The following is a 22,307-nucleotide window of genomic DNA, read 5'->3' on the forward strand; positions in this document are numbered from 1 at the left end:
AACAATAAATAATATCTAAAAATAATTTAAAGACATAGACAAATAGTACACTAATTAAAATTATAATAAAACTACTAGAGGAAATAGCTGTCATAGTTAAGGTTGCCTCTGAGAAACAGAAATGAGGGAGAGGAGTTATGCTTCGATATTAAGACTTTCTGCACTATTTGATTTCTTTAAATCATACGATAGAGTGTATTACTTAATAAAAAAATTTTTTTTTAATTTTTTAAGACTAAGGAATGCTGGTTTAGGAGCAGAATGAAACCATGCGCTCTTAAAGAGGTAAAAGGCACAGGCTTCATTGACATTGACGCACTCTGCGCCTCTGATCTCTCAAGAGAACAGGTTTTCTCATCTAAGATGTTCAAAAAATGCAAAGTTAAAGGAAAATATCAATTATCTTTTATCTTTTTCTTTACAATGAAATAAACAGCTATTTCCAGCAAGAACACACATAATATCTACTTGACCTTATAGATCATTTCTCAAATACACAGAGTGGCAAATATTTTAAATGCGCCACTAAGCGTTCATCGGTTATGCCTGTTATCATTTTACCTCTTATTACCAAGAGAAGCACTCTCTCATCTTCGTATTTACTTCGTATTTACTCCCCATCCAACTCATATTCTAAAAATAAGGGTTTAGTAATCTACTAGGATGAAAAACAATAGCAATTTTCTAGAATAACTGATTTAAATTTTGTTTTAATTCTAACACTCTTATGCTAAAGCCAGTGTTAATTTAGGTCTGCATACACAAAATGTTATTTCATAGCAGAAATAACCTGTAAAGATTCAGAATATCTATGGAAGGATACTTAAGAAATTGGAATGCTGACTGTCTCCAGGAAAGAGGACTGGTAGTTACAGAGCAGGAGGAGGAGGAAGACATCACTGAATACTTTTAAATTTTGAATCATGTGAATAAATTCCATTTTTAAAAGCAAAATATGTAAATAAGACAAACATGGAATTGTCTATCATACAGCATCCAATTTATATTATTATTGCGATTATTACTATACATTACGTAAATATGATACACATATATACATACAATTTATTATTATTATTGAAACCCTACCAACTCAAAGCTTCCCTCTTCCCTTCAGAGTTTAAATAATGTGTGAAGTGCGAAAGCTCTGAAATTCCAGTAAGACAGCAAATGCACCTACAATACCGTCAGTCTGATGCCAGGCATAACTCCAGCACTCCAATTCTCCAGGTGCTGCCTTTATGAATTCAAAAGTCTAGGATTAGCAGCTCGATTCAACTCAATAACTTCCACACAGATCATGAAGAAAGTGGTTAATCAATTTAAAAGAATTAACTGATTTTACGGAATAAGGGGAAGTAGAGGGAGTCACATTTTTAAAAGATAGGTTAGCCTTCCTTAGAAAGAAATCTGAAACATCTTCTCACTTATATTAGTCAATTAAGCCTCTAAAAATTTCTTAGACCTCCAAAAGAGAAAAAAAAGTACGTTGTCATGGTTGTCCTTTTTCTTCAGGTCAACAATTAAGATACCCACCTTTTCAATTCTCATTATAGAGGCCATAAGTGTATTTGGTAAAGTGACTCTCTAACAGCTAATCATAATTCATAAGAAAGCTTAAATGACTCCATGCAGTGCCTTCTAAGCATTCCACAAAGGTATGGGCATGTCAAAATCCAAACAGCAACTCCATATATACCACAGAAGAAAAAATAAGACAACAAATCTTAAATCAGATAAAATGCTGTTGCTGAGTAATATACATAGATGGGCAATGGAAGAAAGAGTTGGAAACGATACTCTGGGCTAGCATACTGAAGACTTTAGTACCTTCATCCGTTATCACTGAAAGCCAACTGGAATTGGTCAACCAGACAGAGATGACCCAGTTCTCTTCCTCATCACTTCAGGTAACCAAGAAATTAGAGACTGTTTCATGCAGTGAGAAGTTGAGAATCCCAGCTACCCAGAAGAGACCTTCCTGACTCCTGTCCTTTTGAGAGAGTGAAGTTAGTATAATTTAACCTTCCCTAGACCAAAATTTTGAACAATTATCAGAGTGATTTCCCCTGGGGTTGTGTGAGGCTACACCAAGTAATCGCAATATGCTTGTTTTCCTGAACTGTCTATACTTTTTAGAAGGTGTAATGCTTAATATCAGTGTAATTCAGTCCCTTCTAATTCGCAGTTTTAAAAAAAAAAAAGACAATTGAATGACTTAGAGCTATGTGTTAAAGAATAAAAAAAGAACTCTAAATAAAAGCCAAAAAATAACCTATGAGGAAAGAGTATGCACCATTTGTGTGGGGATTTTTGGTTCACTTCCTGATTGTCAAATACCAACGAATTCCAAAAAGGTGATGTTCCAAATAACCCAACTGCACATTGATGCATAGCTGTTATTCTTTAACAACAAGTACAACAACCTGAAGGCTCACAGTTCCAGACATAACAAGTGTCCGACAGATACTTGACTAATTGGTTGTGTACATATAATAAAATTTCATGAAGTTTGCTGTCAAATATTAAAATAAAGAGTAGAACACTTAAAATACTTCACAACCTATAGGAAGAGATGGAGAGAAATAATCCTTAATAATGGCTAATTTGGGGCTTCCCTGGTGGCGCAGTGGTTGAGAGTCCGCCTGCCGATGCAGGGGACACAAACCGGTCTGGGAAAATCCCACATGCCGCGGAGCGGCTGGGCCTGTGAGCCATGGCCGCTGAGCCTGCACGTCCGGAGCCTGTGCTCCGCAACGGGAGAGGCCGCAACAGTGAGAGGCCCACGTACCGCCAAAAAAAAAATAATAATGGCTAATTTGTAGAATCACATTCTAATATTACCTGGAAATATAAATACACCAGATTTACTTACGATCAATCAGTACTTTTCAATAAAAACCAGTGCTCCAACTGAACATTAAACAAAAAAATACCATAACTTATTTTTCTTTTTGTGCCATCATAAGCCCTAACATTTTCATCAATGTTTGTCTTAACAAGTTTTCCCTGAAATCTTAAAAGAATTGAGAATTTTTTCCAATATAACTGTAAGTAATTAAATACTATATTTGCTGACAGGCATGCCTGAAACTAATTTCAAAAGAGGTACCAATCATGAAAGTCTTACACAGTCACTGCTAAATTATCAATGAAAGACTATCCTAAAAGAAAAGGCACTTTAGCTTAACACTTGGAATCCAAGTGTTAAGGCAACAGCAATCCATTCTCTATAAAATATACAATAAAGAGCAAGAGCTCTAGAATCAGAATGCCTGTATTTGAATTCTAGCAGAGCAATCTTCTAGTCAGGTAATCTTGGACAAGTGGCTTCACTTCTCTAAATGTCATTTACCTATCTATAAGGTGGGGATAATAGTATTAGCTACTTTGTAGAGTTGTAATGATTAAAATGAGCTGTTGCATGTAAAGAATTTAGCAGATTGCTTATTAGCATTTAATAAACATTCAATAGACATATCACAAGTCAATCACGTTATTATTCACACCCCCTTTCTATTAAAGCAACCTACTTATTTTTGGCTTCCTAAGCCAAGGAATTCAACATGATACAATTAATGGTAATGAAAAAATGGAGTATTAATGTTACTGCTTTGCACCAATGTTACCAATATTTTTGCCTGCCTACCTACCATCTCTTTGGCATTAGGGCATGCTCATTAAATCCTAGGACTGTAAGTTCATTTAAATTATACCACCATCTAAAACACAAGTTTCTATGGGAGTTTGCTAGTGGCCTAGTGGTTAGGATTCCGGGCTTTCACTACCGTGGCCCAAGTTCAATCCCTGGTCCGGGAACTCAGATCCCACAAGCCTCGTGGTGCAGCCAAAAAAAAGTTTAAAATTTTAAAAATACAAGTTTCTAGGAAAATAGTGCCTCGTTCGTCAGGAATGTTTACTTTTCATTATTAAATTGATTTGAAAGGACAATCAAGAAATTGACAACTCCAAACTATGTTAATAAAGGAACACGTTAAAGGTTCATATTCATGCCATTGTTGGCCATGGTATCCTGGAGACAAAAGGAAAACCTGGTTTGGCAAAATTAGTTTCAAAATAACCAAAACATCATTGCCTCAATATGATCACACTAAAATGCTTCTAAGAAAACTATTCAATACAAAAATATAAGATTCAATCATTTACAGAATTTCAACTTGCACACGCTTTGAAAGTACACTTTTCTCCCCAAAACATAAGCAAAAGTGAGAAAGGAGATCATAAACTAAGAATCCAAATCTACAAAGTTGTGTCTTTGTATCTTGTTTCAGACCAAGTATATTACAGACATGAGCATAAACTGAAATAATTTACTGAATGTCCATCACGTGCTAAATATTAACTCATTTTTAAAAAAAACTAGAATAAAAACTCAATAATAGAATAGAATAAATATCCCTTTATTTTATCAATTTAATGGTAGGAAACTTGGGAAAACAAATTGTTCTCCTTTAACTCTGTCAGTTTTTCCTTGCTGTTTTATTCACACAGGTCTTCATATAAATATACATTTCTATATCGCACTCAACCAAGGTCAAAGACAATTTATATAACCAAGGATGATTTGTACAACCCAAGATAGAAGCAAAGATTGCAACCTCTACTTTAAAACCAGTGAACCATGAAAATGCTTCTATCCTTGCAATCATGCAAGGTTCCCTTTCCATACTATCTCCTCCAACCCCTCCCCCCCAAAAATAGGCTAGAAAATGATGCTAAACATTCCAATAAATTCATTTACTCATGGTGATTATGTTCTTAGTAGAACAATATCTGGGAAATCAGGTTAGTTCTGTTAGTACCAGCATATAATCCCATCACACCCACATGCTCTGCCCCTCCATTCTCCTATTGCAGGGTGGAGCATCACAAGAGACACCACAATCCCACAGCCTGCCCAATCCCACCCCTGTCCCACAATCCCATGAGAGTTATTAAATGTATGGAACTGCAGCACATGCACGTTTCACAGCCTTCTCTACACATAATGCACACAAAAAAACAGAGCTCCCTTGGTCTCAGAATCTGCTGCTGACACTTAAGGCTGCTTCCCCAGCCTTGCTGTTTCTCCAAAACAGTATCTCACACCAGCAACCTAAGTCCAAAACAAGGGGCAGACAGCACAGGATACAAGTATATACTGATTTTCAGCTGAACTATGCAAGTGAAATGAGAAGATGTCACCTCATTTTCTAAATGCAATTCCCAACCAGTCATAAATTGATTTGTGAACCTCTGGGTTCCCTTGAAGTTTTTTCCTAGTACACTACTGTGCCTTAAAGTCATTTCACAATTAGCATTCTAGAGGTGCATGTAACAAGAGAGCATGCAATTTTTATATGAAGGTCTAGTTTTTTTAACAACTCTGGAAAGGGCTGGTTGGGAAAGGAATGAAAACAATGAAAATAAAAGTCTAGTTTTCAGTTTCACACATGAGCTCTCTTCCACAATGGATAATCTAGAAATTGGTTACATTCTAATAACCTGATTTTTGTGTCACAAAGAGATTAAATTCCCTCTGGAATAGAAAAACTCTAAGTTGCCACCTGCTCTTTGGTTTTAGTCACCATACAACTAAATACTGCACAGTAATATGCAACTACTATTAATTATTCACTTCACTAAAAAAAATTGATCTAAAAAAGTTTTATATGAGGAAATAACTTGACTTAGCTAGACAACTAGCTAAATTTTCACTAACAGTTTATCAAAAAGATTTGTTACTAATATTTTAACCAAAAGTCACCATAGACAGTCCCTCACTTTCTCTATTTTGAGTAAAATATCATGTGATTCTACAGAAGAACTTCATAACTGTTTACATTTATTTAATAACACTTGAATATGGACGAGGACAAAAAAAAATGGGTTCACCATAGCGAGTAAAAAAAAAAAAAAAAAAAATTCAGGGACTTCCCTGGTGGCACAGTGGTTAAGAATCCGCTTGCCAATGCAGGGGACACGGGTTCGAGCCCCGGTCTGGGAAGATCCGCCATGGTGCGGAGCAACTAAGCCCGTGCACCACAACTATTGAGCCTGTGCTCTAGAGCCCACGAGCCACAACTACTGAGCCCACACGCCACAACTACTGAAGCCCAAGCACCTAGAGCCCGAGCTCTGTAACAAGAGAAGCCTCTGCAATGAGAAGCCCGTGCACCACAACTAGAGAGAGCCCACGTGTAGCAACGAAGACCCAACGCAGCCAAAAAAAAAATTCAAATATACTGTTTTAAACTTAGCTCAACAAAAAAAGGCAAAAAATACTTGTTATAAAATCAACTTTTAATTTCTGCTGGAGTCTGCATATTACCATTATTTTAAATGCAAGGTTTACTTAAGAATAACCATTATTTATGAAAAACTAGTTTTAAGCAAGTACCGAAGATTAAATTAAAGGCTGTATAAAATATCTAAAATTTTTATGTCACGGTTTAGCCCAAAAAATATTTTCATTGTTTTCAAATAAATTACCATCGGGTTATTATAACTAAGTTTCAAGTGTGAGGTTTTTGAATCTACATAAAAAATTATTTTCTTTTTTAGGACTTTAAATGGAATGCATATAAATAAAAACCTTTAGTTTACTAGTCCTGAAAATAAATCTGACAGTTTTGGGTTCAGAAAAATTAGAAACAGTTCAAGACTGTAAAGTTAAATATCATTGCCAGTAACCAACTGCTGCCTCTGAATTTCAAGAAAACCTATTGTATATTAAATTTTTAAAAAGTGAACTCAACTACCCTCTCATCTCAGCACTTTCTCAACTTTCCCATTACAATCAACAATATAACTTGGTGGTCAAATCTTCCAGACCAGTAACATCAGAATTTATTTTTAACTCCTGACTCCTTCCCAAATATTCCCCTTCAATCCAATCCAAAGCCCTGCCAGTTCTTCATTCACGCTGTCTCGCAAATGTGCTTTCATCTCATTTTCACACTTTATATTCTCATTCTTCATGACATACCCTACTACTCCCTAAAATGGCTCTGATGTTTTGCTACTAACCCATCAACTCAGCTGCCCAGATCGTCTTCAAATATTTCGTTCAGCAACCTACAGTAAATACCAATCTCTCCTGAATCTCAACCAAACTCTTACAGACCCCCTTTGCCCTCCATCAGTTAACACATTTCTCAAATTCCATCTCCTCTTATTTTCCTATTTAGGCCCCTTTCATTCAGATTTACTAACCTGCTTTATAAATACAAAAATCACCACCTCTGTGCGTCTGTCCATTCCTTCCATCTAGAATCCTCTATGCTTCTCTGTCAATTCAAGTTACTGCCTCCTTTAACACCTGTCTTAAAACACACCTCTACAGAAGTCTTCTCTCTCCAGCCCTCTACCTCATCCCTTCATTTCTTGTCCCTCTGAACGAAGCACTTCTGTTTGCATTTATAGTCTTGCAGTCATCATGATATTGTTTTCACATTTTGACCTATAACCTGTCTCAACAACTGACAAGCTTTTCAGGCCAAGGACTATAATTTCTTACGTATCTCTCATTTGAACAGGGGTCCCTTAGAACACTAACACTCCAACAAACGCTTAATTACTCCCCTTTCTTCCAAAATGTCCTTAAAGTTAGGGTTGTCAAAAACACATAATTAGCACTGATCTCCAACTTTTAAAATGTTAGGTTGACCTATATGGTAACAGAAAAGTCAACATTTTAACCTGCACACTTTGCAAGGGTTACTCCATCCTCAGGCAACATCCACACAGGATTCAAAGAGAATCCTGGAAATTAAATGAAAAGTCCCCAAATTTAATATTATAAGCTATCCTATTTTGCTCTCTGAAATAGATCTAATACATTAATTACCTAAAATTGATTTCAAGTGGTTTTTAAACCAAGATGAAAAACATCCTAACACTCCAGTACCACAAGAGGCTCTTAAGTAGCTATTATAAGATTTGCTTCATCACAGCAGAAAATTAGCCCAGAATTTTAAAATATTCCTCTCAAATGACCCCATGAAGTGCTTAGAAAGCTTGACCATTCCCTGAAAGATGCATCATCAGCTTCCCTCTTCACATACCCTGCATTCTGAACTAGCTAGTCACCAAAAAAAAACTTAACTCTCAAAAATAATCTCCCATTCAGTTATTACCTTAGACTACCCTGTTTCAGGCAAGTTCCAAAAGCCAAAATAAATTGAAATTCTGAGTTCAAATAAGAGTGATCATTTTATGTTGCTTAAGGACATAATCAATTTCATATAACAGCAAATACTTTTTAAAAATCTCAGTTCAATTCTCTCCTTCTAGGCAGCAAAACAGTTTTTCTTTGCCCTCATCATGCCCCTTTCTGGAGGAATAAGGAAACAATACAGATATTTTTGTCAAATTCTGTAAGTATGTTTAAATAAACTGTCATTAAATACCACATAAACATATCCACATATAGAGAACATTAGAACATTGGACACTTAGTATAGACTTGGACACTCAACATAGACTTTTCTGCACAAATCAGGGAAGACGGTACAGTCTAGCAACAACCTTGAACACAGCCCAAGTATCCCTATTATATGCAGGACCACAGCCTTCTGCAAAACCTATGATGGAAAGGTCTAAATCCATATTCTTCTAACTCCATAGTCTTACCTAAATTCAACAGGAAACCAATGCAAGAGTATTTTAAATAGTCTTAAGAAGGAACCCCTGAACTCTAGATCATTTAGCAAGTACTGAGTGCAATGGCACCCTAAAACTGAACTTTAATGATGAGTCAGTGACAATTAACATTCAACTTAGCATTTGGCAACATGACAATACAAGCCCCAATCAAAACTTGGACATACTTCCAAATTACCTTTTGATTAAACGTTAATTCTATAGTGGTAGATTGGTAATGTCAAAATGGAAAGGTTAAGAGATAACATATTATACCACTTATCCAATTTAGAACAATGCATGTTGAGATACTACTGCTACTGCATATCAATCAGCCCCACCGGTCCCTTCTAAAGGGAAGAATCAAAGCTTGCCTCCAAACCGTAATGTGGTTACGGAGCAAGTTCATCTCTAGATTATGAACACATACTTTGTATAGTCACATAGGCAAGAAAGAAATGTTACGAGACAGTGACATTTAGCTCCTCTATTAAGTATACAAAACTATGATAACCCCTGAGACCTGAGCTAACTAAACTATCCCTCATTCCAAAAGACACATTCTGCAAAGGCACATAATGGTTTATGAGTCTTGTCCTTCGCTTTATTCAAAAGGATGAGCAAGTAACCACTTCCATCGCTATTCTAAGATGGAAAAACTCAACCGCTTGATAAAGCTATCAACTGCAAGAAAACTATATGAAAAGAACTAAGTTTCAGATCGAATCATCCAAATAAAAATCATATTCCCTCAATTCAAGGTTAATAAGACCGGGGGAGGGGATATGGGAGGAGAAAAGAGGGAGCTGCCTCATCCTTGACTGAAGACAGGTTTTTGCCCTTTTCCATTACCTCCGGCTGTTATATCAGAAGGTCTCATATTTTAAGATCCTGATATTTTAAAGTCTCTTATTTAAAGGGTGAGGTGGAAAGGGGGTGTAAAATAAAATCAATACTCACTGCTAACTTTCATGCTGCCAAAAGCTGAAGGCTGCTGCACTGGCTTGCAGCTCTCCGCAAAGGAGGTGGTTCTGGGCCGCCCTGACATGATCACTCTCTTTCCGAATCACCTTCTTTTCCTTCCTTCCTCCTCTTCTTCCTTTTGTTTTATGTTGGGGTGTTAGGTTAATGATAAATGCAGCATTAAGTTCTCCCACAAGAAAAAGACTTCGTCCTCTTGGCTTTTCACTCCTTTTGTACAGCTATAAAAAAAAGCGAGCGATGTATTTCTCCTTGAAGACAGATCAGTACGGATATTTAACATATAGATGATCGGGAGCTGGGAAAAAAATACAATTCTTTCCCCTCCCTTTCCTTGGAAGGGAGAAATGGTTGGGAGGTCCTAAAAAATATATATCACGTGAAACGGGGGCAGATACTTGATTGAAAATAAGTACTCTGAATATTATATTTTCCTCGGGGATTTTTTTTCCGAGTCAATGAAGAAGGGAAGCGGCGGAAGGATCACGAGTCTCACGCTTGAAAAGAAAGGGGGATGGGAAGGAGGGAGGGAGAGGGAGGGGGTGGCTCGGAGATGCGTCGGGAAACGCTGCGGCTCCGACAGCGGCGGGATCCGGCGGCCTGACGGCAGGGGCCCGGCGAACTGGAAGGCGGCGGAGTCGCGAGTCAGTCAGAGGCGGGCGGTGGCGGCGGCTCCCCTCCTCATTGCGCCAGGAGCAGCTGCACTCGGCGGCTGGATCCAGCGGCCATGGCGGCGGCGGTGGCGGAGGCAGCTCCCTTCAGACCCCAGGCAGCGGCTCCTCGACTGCTCCCCATACGCCGGGGACATGGGAACCCAGCAACCGCTTCCGTCCCTCGGGGCCCCCTCCCCCGTCCAAGGCACCAGCGCGGCCGCCCTCCCGCCCCTCGCTTCTGCACGGTCCCGCTCAGGAAGTGTCCGCGCTTTGCCCCCAGCCCGGGCCCTGTCAGTGGCTGCAGGGCCGGCTCCTCCTCGCTTCCTTCCTTCCTTTGTCACTCGGCCCGGGCGGCGGCGGCGGCGGCGGCAGCGGCAGCACAAACCTGCATTCGCCCGGGTCGGGGGCAGCTCTGTGTGAGGAGTGCCGTCTGCGCAGCCGCCTAGCTTTTCCCCACTCCCCCTGCCCCCTCCTACTCGTCCTCCGCCTCCTTCCTCCCCCACCCAGCCTTACACCGCCCAGCGCCCCCGCGTCCGCGTAACAGGCGTCTGGGAATCGCCGGCCGAGCCGAGTGTCCTCCCCCTTCGGTAGGGGAGCCGAAGCCCGAGCGGAACCAATCACGGATGTCGTTTGTTTGCAGATCCTCCCGGAAAAAGCCGATCGACCTGAGGAGCCAATTAGAAAGTGTCGCTGGAAATTCACGCCCAAGGACGGAAAATGCCGAAGATAGCCGACCGAGAAGAAGGTGGGTTCGCCTTGTCTTGTGGCTGGCTGGAGGAGAAATTCGACAATGGCAACAGTGACCAATCGGAGTCGCCGGCCCTCAGGAAAATGCTTGAAGAGTTAAGGACGGTGAAGCCCGGAGTCGCTGGTGAAACCGCACGGCTGGGCGCCGTGGCCGCTTTGTAATTGGCCGAAACTCCGCTGGGAGTGCACCTCCCTCGGTGATTGGTGAAGGAATGGGGCTTCCGAGGACAGTCTGGCCAGTCAGGACATCCCCTCCCTCGACGAGGTGGGGAGAAGTTGAGAGCGAAGGGAGGGCATCTATAAAGCGCCTTCTCATTGGCCTGAAGCTCTGGAGCCGGAGTCGGGGCAAAAGGGAAAAGGAGGGAGGTCGAAACCCGTAGCGGCAGCCAATCTGCTCTCGCTGCCGTCCAATCGCAAGACCTAGCTGCAGTGTGATTGGCCTTCGGTCTCCGGTGGCGGTCCCTGGAGCGGGGAGAATCGCGACTGGGGTCGTGGCGGATGGTTAGACGGGCTCGCCTGCGCTACTTGCAGCTTGTGTGGAAACTTGCAGATAGGGAGCGCGAGCCCTTCGCGAGCCGGTGTGAAACTGCTGTGGTCGGCGGCGCTGGGCTCCGAGCGCTCGAGCGAACGGAGGGTTGAGGGGTCTCCCCACCCACTGGAGGCTCTCGGCGGGGCGGGGCTAATTCTGCGCGCCCGAGGCTCCCCTCCGCCCAAGAGAGCGCGTCCCGAGCGCCGGCGTCTTCCCAGGAAGGGCCAGACGGATTCAGGGCGCCTCCCCGGCTGGGTGCGAGTTCTCGGGCGCTAAACTGAGAACAAAGCTTCCAGACAGGCAGCGCCCCTCGGCGGCCGCGCCCCGCCCAGTCGCGGAGGCCATTGATAAGAGTGAGGGCGACTGCGCCTCGTGCGCCAGGCCAAACCCGGCCTTCCAGAAACGCCCCTGAGAAATGAGCTCATGCTGGCTGCGCGCGCTCTTCGGGCGCGACTGCCCAGCGCAGAACGGGCCCCAAAAGCAGGTGAGGGGAAGTGCCGTCAGGTCGGATATCCCGAAGACTCTGAGGAAACAGGGAGTCAGAATAGCCCTTTGTAGTTTTTGGTTCTTTGGAACTAGGGTGATCTATAAAAGTACTATATAAGTTGATTTCGCACGTAGGCCAGTGGTCAGATTCCCGTGGTTTGCCTGAGGACAGTGAGGTATGGCTACAGAAAAAGTAGAAAGGACAGTTGCCATCAGTCCCGTGGTGTCTGTAATTTCCACCTGCAGAGTCATCCCTTTCTGTTAAGATACTATCTCTGGGAGCACATATAAAAATACACATACTTGGTCAGGTTAACTAGATGTTGCTTTGTCAAACTGATGAGGAACTTGGGACAGAACAAAGTAAGCTTTGATGGGAGAACGGAAAGGTCTAGATAGTGTTTGCAAACTCAGATGTCTACAGGGGCCAGAAAAGCAAAGCAAATGAGTGAAACTGGCCTGGTGTAAAACAATAGGGAATGATAAGCAACGTGGCAAATTGGAGTGTCCCTGCTGTAACTGAAAGGAGCAGCTGTTCGGCTCTAGCAGATTGTTACCCTGAAGAATGTGGATCCAGTGTTCTGAGGTATTCTGGTTTTTTCCCCCAAGAGAAACCGTAAAGCAGGATTTTTGTATGAAATCCCTCGATTTTTACACCAATATTTCCAAACCCTACAGGTCGAATTAAAAACATCCCAGGGTAGATGTGGCCAACATGCAATCAATTTGTAATCTCAAACCTGGACATAGGTTTTTTTATATAGCCCAGGAGTGGTAGCAGCTCTTGTTCTTTGCAATGAAGAGAGAACATGAGGCCTCTGGATGCCATGGAGAAGGGTAAAGAATGTTAAAAGCAAACTCAGTGCGTGGCAATTTTGTCAAATGATTGTTGCCTCTCCCTGCAAACTATTATGAAAGACCTTTGCCACTAGTCCCTAAAACACTGTGAGGCAAAGCTCTAAATCCTGCCTTCCTCTTTACTCCCCATCCCTACTCCCAGTTATACCAGCGGGAAAGTGAATAACAAATGTTTAGGTTATACAAATTGGAAACATGGCTATTCTTTTGTATATAATAAAGTACAAAAATAGTCTACCTTAAGGTTATGATTAGTAGCTTTACTGTTGCTGCCTTCAAATATTTTGAACTGATGCTGTTTAAAATAAAAAAAAAAAATCTGACCAAGAGGGGGGAAACTTTATAGGAAAAAATAAAAGTAGTTCAATCTAGAATTAGGACATAAGGAGGGAGAAGTTTAGGAGAAAATATAGAACCACTGAAATTAACATTCCATGATTGTTTCTCTGACTTTTCAAATTCTTCCTCTACCTTCCCGCCTGCTGTCAACCATTTATCAGTTTTTAATAATTTTAATAGTTAATGCTTCCTGAGTGTTTATAATGTGCCAGACACTGTTCTTAAGTGCTTCACACATGCTATCTCAAATTATAATCGTAAGTACTGTTACCAGCCTCCACTTAAAAGATGAGGAAACTCAAGGTCTGAAAGTTGTACTGACTTACCTAAGGTCCACAGAGCTAAAGTAAGCAGAACCAGGATTCAGATCTCTTGTACTTCTCTCTCAAACATAGTCCCCACCTCTCCTGGTCTTGCTTTATCTTAAATTCTAAGCCTTATGTCTTCAACTGTGTGTGCCTGGTTGTGAATACATCCCCTAGTTTGGTTTCTAATAGTTTGGTTTCCTTTAGGGCTCATCAGGTGGTCCCTTGCAAAGATCAGTGATTCTGAGCCACAGTAACCAACCAGAGGACTAGAAAAAGATGAATATAGGAAAGCTGGGTGATACAGAACAGGTAAGTAGTGTAGTAGAGGGGGAAAAAAAAGAGATTGGTGAGCCTGTCCACAAGGTAACGGTTATAAATTAAAATGCACAATGAACTGGCTTCTATAGTAATTACATGTATTTGTATAGCACTTTGCACTTGGGAAGTACTATTACGTTAATGAAGTTTACCAAGTACTGTTATGGAACTATTATTATGTTTTTACAAATGAGGAAACTACACAATAGCTCAGAATCACTTAGCTGCATTTTTAATTGAAACTAGAAGAAAATATATGCAGGTTTAATAATGAAGATAGCAAATAGAATATGAGATGCTGTTTATTTAGATGAACCCAGGGTCAGTCAGTACAAACAGAAGTTCACTAGCAAACTCTTCCTAGGACCTCATTTAGTTAGCCAACGTATATTAAATACCTAAATGTTGTTGGGTGCTGGCCTTCAAAATTTAATAAGATATGGTCTCTGCTCCAGATATTTGCAGATACTGTAAGATGGAAAAGAGTTGTTTAGTAATGAACTCTAGGAAAACCCTCCAATAACAAGGTCGATGTGAAGATTAAGAGGAAGGAAAAGATTTTGCATTTACTGAGTGCCTGTTCAGTCCTTCCCTGAACCTCCAGAGACAGCCATTATTAACTCTTTTGTTAATAGATTGGGGAGGGGGGATGAGCAATAAGTACATTGATCAAGGCCACACAGTTAGAAAATGGCAGAGCTGGGATGGAATCTACAGCTGAGTATATTTGATCCAGCTTCTTTATACTAGATTACTCTGCTCTCCATCAAAAAATAATATTGTTTATCCCATTTATGTAAAATTGCATATGTGTGTGTGCTTGCACACCCACACATAAGAGTCTAGAAATATTCATTTTGATGGCATTTTGGATGATACTTACTGTATTCATGATTTCCAGTATTGTCTTCATTTTCCACCTTTACATAAGAAACAAAATACTTAAAAAGAGAAAACAAAGGTAAGACTGCAGACGAACCAAAGAAAAGAAGTAGCAGTGTGAAATCGCTCAGTTTGATTAAATCAATTTGATTTATAGGACACTGTGCCAAGTCTTAGGAATACAGGAGTGTGAAGATGAATAAAAGTCATTCAGAAGTGACTGTCTTGCTCCAGTCTTAGGGGGAGCTCTTGTAGAGTGGAGACGTGTAAACAGACAACACCACAATGTGATCTGGGCAGCTATGGAAGAAAAGTGGCCCAGAGATCATTTTCCAAGTTGTATTTAAACTACCGGTCTCCAAAGTTGTGTGTATATACCCAGAGGTTGTATGGGATGATCCTTTGGAATGCTAGAACTACTAAATCTTATTTTTATCTTAAAACGTAAGAAATTACCTTTCCAGTGGTTAATATACTGGTAGACAGTGGTGCCCTCCTCAGTCCCTATGTCAAAGGAAGGAGTCACATGGTCCACCATACAGTTTTCCTAAAGGAAGGGGATGAATCCACAGCCTAGAAGGGATTGTGAATATACGGTACCCTCCTGCTTTTTAAAAATTTCAGCAACATACGACACTTTACTTGTGCTTAATTAATGGATTTGCAGTCATATTATTTGATTTTTAACTAACTTGACCCTCATAGATTGAAAATGATTCCTGCAAATAAAGTGTAGATAAAAGAACAAACAAAATGGCAAAGCTCACATTCTACTCTTAGTAGGAACTCTTCATCAGTCACATCAATAGGTTAAAAACAATAATGAGCTAATCAAATTTGACAAGAAGTAGGCCTGAAATTTTTGGAATTTTTGAAATATGAACCATCCACTATTTTTTAGTCAAAATTTACCCTAAGGTTAAGTATGACATACAGCTAATGCCAGTGTGAAGTCTTCACAATTACCAAAATGTTTAAAGACTATGCATCTGGGACAGTTAATAATTTGGGGGGGCGGGGGGTTAGCGGTGAGAATAAAAAAGTATTGGGGGTACTTCCCTGGTGGCGCAGTGGTTAAGAATCCGCCTGCCAATGCAAGGGACATGGGTTCAAACCGTGGACCAGGCAGATTCGTACATGCCACAGAGCAAGTAAGCCCGTGCGCCACAACTACTGAAGCCCACGCACCTAGAGCCCGTGCTCCGCAACGAGAGGCCACAGGAATGAGAAGCCCATGCACTGCAACAAAGAGTAGCCCCCGCTCACCACAACTAGAGAAAGCCTGCGCGCAGCAACAAAGACCCAATGCAGCCAAAAATTAATTAATTAATTTTTTAAAAAGTATTGGGCTTTAAATAATGTTGTTTTAAAATATTGTTTATTATGCCTGTTATCCTTTTTTATTCCTGTATATGTCTTATATATGCATATCATGTTAGCTCAAGAGTATATGTTTTATAACTATGCAGAATATTGGGGGGTTGATATTAAAATTTTTTACTAGTACAGTGTAAGAACAAAAAAGTTTGTAGACCACTGTTTTTTTTGCTGTTTTTTGGGGTTTTTTTTAATAGATCTTTATTGGAGTATAATTGCTTCACGATACTGTGTTAGTTTCTGTTGTACAGCAAAGTGAATCAGCCATATGCATACACATTTCCCCATGTCCCCTCCCTCTTGAGCCTCCCTCCCAACCTCCCTATCCCACTGCTCTAGGTCATTGCAAAGCACTGAGCCGATCTCCCTGTGCTATGCTGCTGCTTCCCACCAGCCAACTATTTTACATTCGGTAGTATATGTATGTTGATGCTCCTCTCACTTTGCCCCAGCTTCACCCTCCCACCCCATGTCATCAAGTCCATTCTCTATGTCTACCTCTTTATTCCTGCCCTGCAACTAGGTTCATCAGTACCATTTTTTTTTTTTAGATTCCATATATATGCATTAGCATACGGTATTTGTTTTTTTCTTTCTTACTTCACTCTGTATGACAGACTCTAGGTCCATCCACCTCACTACAAATAACTCAATTTTGTTTCTTTTTATGGCTAAGTAATACTCCATTTTTTATATGTGCCACATCTTTATCCATTCATCTTGTAGACCACTGTTTTAAACAAAGATTAGTTTTTTAGATGATGGAAGGGAAGAACATTCTAGGCAAAAAGAAGTTATGCAATGGCGGAAATATATGTTACAGGGTATCAGAGAACTGGAGGTAGTTTGAAATTATGTAGCATGTAAGAGCTGGGCCTAGAGAAAAGAAAGGGAAACAGTATCAGATAATAAAGGTGTAGTTTATGTTCTACTAAGTCCATATTATGTAAACAGAAAAAAGAATAAATACAAAGACTAATAGCAACTTAATACTAATTAAAAAATATAGAACTTGATTGTATATTACCAATTTCCAATTCTGCAAAATATGAACATATTGAAAAGGAAGACAGAAATTAGAATAATTTTGTTAATATATTGGCATATTATAGATGAAAATATTCACTTTAACTGTTTTCATGTCATATTTTTACAATAAATCAATGTTTGTTGGGTTTTAAAAGGGAATTGGCTCCCTTTTCTTTACTGTGATTCACATATTCCTCAGAATGGCTCTCATTACATGGAATTCTTAACAAAAACTCCAAATTTCTCAGCAAAGCTTTCCAATGCTAACATTTCTACTGATAAGCCTTTGTATTATAAATTATACACTGTATTAATAAAACTAGCCAACATTTGTTATATGCAAGACATCTGCTAGGCACCTGATATAAAGAAGTACATGAGCCACCTGAGTGGCTCTGTGCCCTTAGTGAACTTATCCTCTGGGGAAACAACCTCATGAAAAGCTAAATAAGTAATTATTTAAGATCATATTTGAATCCATAAGTTGTAAGGCAGAACATAATTTGCTAATATGTTTGTTACTCATGCTCAAATGAATTGGTCATGCTGTCCTATTTAAAATAGGTAAATGGAGGACACTTCAATCTAAAGTGAATCTTAAAGGATGGGTAGTAGGATTTGGAGATGAAGAAAGGAAAGTGGAAGTAAACTATTTTCTACCACTTCATTTCCAACCCATCAGACAAACCCGCTTAGTAAACTTAGGTGGATCCAGCTGTCAGAGCAATTAAGGACAGTGTGAGTCTGTTCATTTGACTATAGGAAAACCAGTTTGGCTATAATAGAAAGCCGATAGAGGAGACTAATGGACGATAAAGCTTAAAAGGTAGTTTGGGGGCTTCCCTGGTGGCGCAGTGGTTGAGAGTCTGCCTGCCGATGCAGGGGGACATGGGTTCGTGCCCCGGTCCGGGAAGATCCCACATGCCGCGGAGCGGCTGGGCCCGTGAGCCATGGCCGCTGAGCCTACGCATCCGGAGCCTGTGCTCCGCAGCGAGAGAGGCCACAACAGTAAGAGGCCCACGTACCGCGAAAAAAAAAAAAGGTAGTTTGGGGCCAGATTTGAAAAAGCTTTGAATGTTATACCAAGAAATCTTGTAGACAATGGAGAATTATGGGAGGTAGCAGATGTAGGACATTGTCACTGCAGGAGAGCCTCTGGGGTAACATACACTGTGTGGTTTTTCCCGTTGCTGAAAATGTGCCCAGGGTAACAAGACAGCATATTTCATCATGCTTCTTATAACCAATGGGGTGTGCCCAAATGGGAAAATAATGGATGACTACCCAGAAAGAAGAGGGACAGTGTTTGAAACATTGCCACTATGAAGTAGACTCTGGTTATATTAAAAGTTTCATATCAAGCCTTTGATCATATAAATACTCTAATTTAACATCTAAAGAAGTATACTATCTAAAAAGAAAGCAAACACTCGGTGAATCCTTTTAGTTTTTTATGCTTGTCATATTTTTGCTCCAAAGAGGGTATAATCATGTGGTTAATACATTATAACTGATTAGATTATTTTGAGCTGTTTCAATTTTATTTCTTTTACTCCATTTCTATTCACAATTTTAAGAAAGGGCTTCTTTAGATAAGAGTGTAAATATTTCCACATTGAACTGAATAAGTGAATCCACATGAATTGAAAACAATAAGTATGTATTGATTGAATACTTTGACTTAAGTATACTTTACAACATTCTAGGTGATTCAGCCTTGTTTTATGTGCATTAAATGTATTAAATTAAAAGTGCAAAACTCTCAGTTGGAACAAATACTTTAAGAACTCATTAGCCAGCAGTAAATCAGAAATGGTCATATTTTCTTGTTCACATGGAACTAGGACTCACATCTGAGAATACAGCAAAACTCTAGGTCTTTTTTTTTTTTTTTTTTGCGGTATACGGGCCTCTCACTGTGTGGCCTCTCCCGTTGCAGAGCACAAGCTCCAGACGCGCAGGCTCAGCGGCCCAGCTGCTCTGTAGCAAGTGGGATCTTCCCAGACCGGGGCATGAACCCATGTCCCCTGCATCGGCAGGCGGACTCTCAACCACTGCGCCACCAGGGAAGCCGAAAACTCTAGGTCTTTATATCTGGTTGATGCTGAATGTGAAAGTTACAAGAAAATTGGCATTCTGTTTCTTGGCTATTAAACAGCTCAACTTGGAGTTGGGGGAAACACTTGAAGAGAAATTAAGTCCCATGGATTATCCAAGAAGGAATTCCAGAATGCAGAGACGGCCTGTCTTCTTCAGTCAGGCCACAGTTTCATTTGGATTGTGGCCATCAAGAGGCATCATTGCTCTGACTTCATTCCTGTGCCCTGTGGGATGGAATTCTGAAAGGGGATGGGAGAGAATGCACAAAGCCCCAAGGAGTGTGTGTCCCTGTATGACATCCAGATGAGAGGGTAGTAGGAAGTACCATATATCAGACCAGAAAGGATTCTTGGCGGAAGGTTTATAGCTCAGTGTTGTAAACCCATTAATATTTTTCTGTGTCTATTATTCATTATTTTTATAATTTATACTGTATATGTATTGATAGTGCCCATTACTTGAAGATAAAAGTAATAATTCAGGAAAAAGAATCCTAAATGATTCTTACTACTTTTTAGGAGCATTCAAGAGTCTCAGAAAAATACTAACACAGATTTTTTTTTTCTTTTTGAGGAATCAACATGTCTGAGACAGCTGAGCACATCCTCTTTTCAGTCCTCTTCTATTTTCTCGAATTATGTCTTTACAATTTGAATGCAGTTTTACATTTAGTCTTCCTATCAAAAGTGATCCAGTTGGGACTTCCCTGGTGGTCCAGTGGGTAAGATTCCACACTCCCAATGCGGGGGGCCCAGGTTCAATCCCTGGTCGGGGAACTAGATCCTGCATGCATGCTGCAACTAAGTCTGCATAACAGAACTAAGAAGTCTGCATGCCGCAATGAAGATCCCACATGCAGCAACAAAGATCCTGCAAGCCACAACTAAGACCGGCACAGCCAAATAAATAAATAAATATTAAAAAAAAAAAAGTGATCCAGTTACTCCAATTTTTATCGTTAAATGCTTTGGCTGTGGTTCTATGAAAGTTTTATAAATGTTGCTGGGTTTGTGTTTGAAAAACACAATATTGAATATCCTGATTCCATTAGGAAGTGTTTATTATGTGTCTGCTGCATGCCCAGAACTGTGCCAGATATGGTGGGAAACACGTTTGCTCACAGCAAATTGAGAAAACTAAAAACTATACATGTTTAAACTATAAACTATATATGTTTTAATATTTTCAAGGTCAAAAGGGTATGGGCTCCTTCAGAATTCAAAACAAATCTCTTACAGAGCAAAGTCAGCTGGAACGCTATGTAAGTAAACTATTCCGTAGAGGTTAAGCTTTTAATCTAGCATGAGAGGAGTTAAAATGAAATACTTCTAAGCACCAGAGAAACCATCAAGTGAAAAATTCATCAACAGGAGTTGCCAAAAGACACACATAGTTTACCTTTTATCTTTCTTCCTGCTTAAATGGAATTACATGGAGATGTAAAGCATTTCTCTTGACCTCAGTTGATGCTGTGCACATAATAGGAACTCAGTAAATGCTGGCAAAATGAGCAATATGATTACAATTGAAAAAGTGAAACCTAATTATAACCGTTAAAATTAGAACTTTATAAAATATTTGCATATGGAGAGGGACTCTGAGGAAATGTCCAAGAATAAAAACATTTGATTTATTGATTTGTTGGTTTTCTGAAAGTTTTTTCTTACATTAAATTTTTTTCCATTATTGTTGCTGCAATATAACTTGGGTATCAAATTTTAAAAAGTAGGTGCATTCAAATACTTAACAGAGAATCACAGCTTGAGACAAACCTCTGTCCACCACTGGGGTTCAAACATATCTTGGCATATCTGGCAAATTAGTGGGTCTAGACTGCCAAGAGGGTGATTTACATAAGGGTTTTGGCAGAAAGACTGCCAAGAAGTGTGGGTGCCATCAAGGAGGGTGTTGGCCAGGCTACTTTTTGATCAGTTTGCACTGCTACAATGCACTAGTCAGTATTCCACTTGGTCAGTGCCCGTACCAGGCCAGCTGAACCAATTTTGAATGTTAACTCTTGGATTGAGAGGACAATGCTTACCTATCTTAAAGATTCATACTCTCATGCAGTCTCATGGACTCCTCTTGGAAAGCACCATAACCAGAAATAGGAGTGCACTAAAATCTTTATTACATCACAAAATATAATCCAAAGATGAGTGATTGGGTGTTTTTTCTACTTCTGAGGAAATACGATACAATTTTGCAGTATTGGAGACTCCAGCAAACACAGAAGCATTTTGATTCCTTGAGAACCACACTGTAGATCATGAAAATGTCCAGTAGAAGGTTGTGGTGACCTGGCTTAATGGGACTGACTCAGTGATGAGTGCCAGAAGTGTTCAAAGACAGCAGAAATCTCAGCAGCAGACATCCATGTGGCCACAGACAAGACTTGTTCTTGAGTCCATGTAGAACACTCTCCACAGGCTCTTAGAAATTATGGGCAGGGGACTTTGCAAGGAGCTGGAGGTCCTGCAACAGCAGGGAAGCCAGGAGCCAGCGAAATATGGATTATAAAACCATTACTAATAAGTTCATAATTATAGTTTTTAGTTCATAAAGAATATGAAATGTGAGAAGTGAATCTGCTGAATCTCACTCAGTGCTCCCCATCCCCCACATGCTACTTATCAGTGTGAGCATTTCATGGAACTAAGCCTGCTGATAGTTTTTAAAATACAGGGCTTGGGACTTGCCTGGTGGCGCAGTGGATAAGACTCCATGCTCCCAGTGCAGGAGGCCCAGGTTCAATCCCTGGTCGGGAAACTGGATCCCACATGCATGCCGGAACTAAGAGTTTGCATGCCACAACTAAGGAGCCCGTGTGCCGCAACTAAGAGCTGGTGAGCCACAACTAAGGAGTGCACCTGCCACAACAAAGACCCGGTGCAACCAAATAAATAAATAAATGTTTTTTAAATAAATAAACAAAATACAGGGCTTATTTTTCTTACAACATGACCCATAATACAAGTTAAATACAATTCTTCATCTGGTTCAATGAAAGAAACACTGGTACGTTCCAATACTGGGAGAAAAACTAATAAATAAAAA

General features: G+C 40.1%; 2 protein-coding genes across 4 annotated transcripts in view; one reads left to right on the forward strand and one right to left on the reverse strand.

The window, feature by feature from the left end:
- Positions 1-11,244, reverse strand: part of GSK3B (glycogen synthase kinase 3 beta) — a 200,650-nt gene extending 189,406 nt beyond the window's left edge. Inside the window, exon 1 of one of the 3 annotated variants that reach the window (XM_030857599.3) lies at positions 9,604-11,244. In XM_030857599.3, coding sequence (XP_030713459.1) covers positions 9,604-9,691 — 88 coding nt within the window. In that variant the 5' untranslated portion in view covers positions 9,692-11,244. The remainder of the gene's footprint in view (positions 1-9,603) is intronic. The other 2 variants (XM_030857561.2, XM_030857592.3) reach the window with 2 other exon arrangements.
- On the forward strand, positions 9,865-20,837 carry LOC115853873 (transcriptional regulator ovo-like). The gene is made up of 4 exons (XM_030857650.2): positions 9,865-9,890; positions 10,089-12,037; positions 13,749-13,853; positions 19,824-20,837. The coding sequence occupies exons 1-2, from the start codon at positions 9,865-9,867 to the stop codon at positions 10,816-10,818; spliced, it is 756 nt and encodes a 251-aa protein (XP_030713510.2). The 3' UTR covers positions 10,819-12,037; positions 13,749-13,853; positions 19,824-20,837.
- Positions 20,838-22,307: the final 1,470 nt, after the last annotated feature.

This window comes from Globicephala melas, chromosome 4 (genome assembly GCF_963455315.2).
Source record: "Globicephala melas chromosome 4, mGloMel1.2, whole genome shotgun sequence".
In the NCBI taxonomy this organism is placed as follows: Eukaryota; Metazoa; Chordata; class Mammalia; order Artiodactyla; family Delphinidae; genus Globicephala; species Globicephala melas.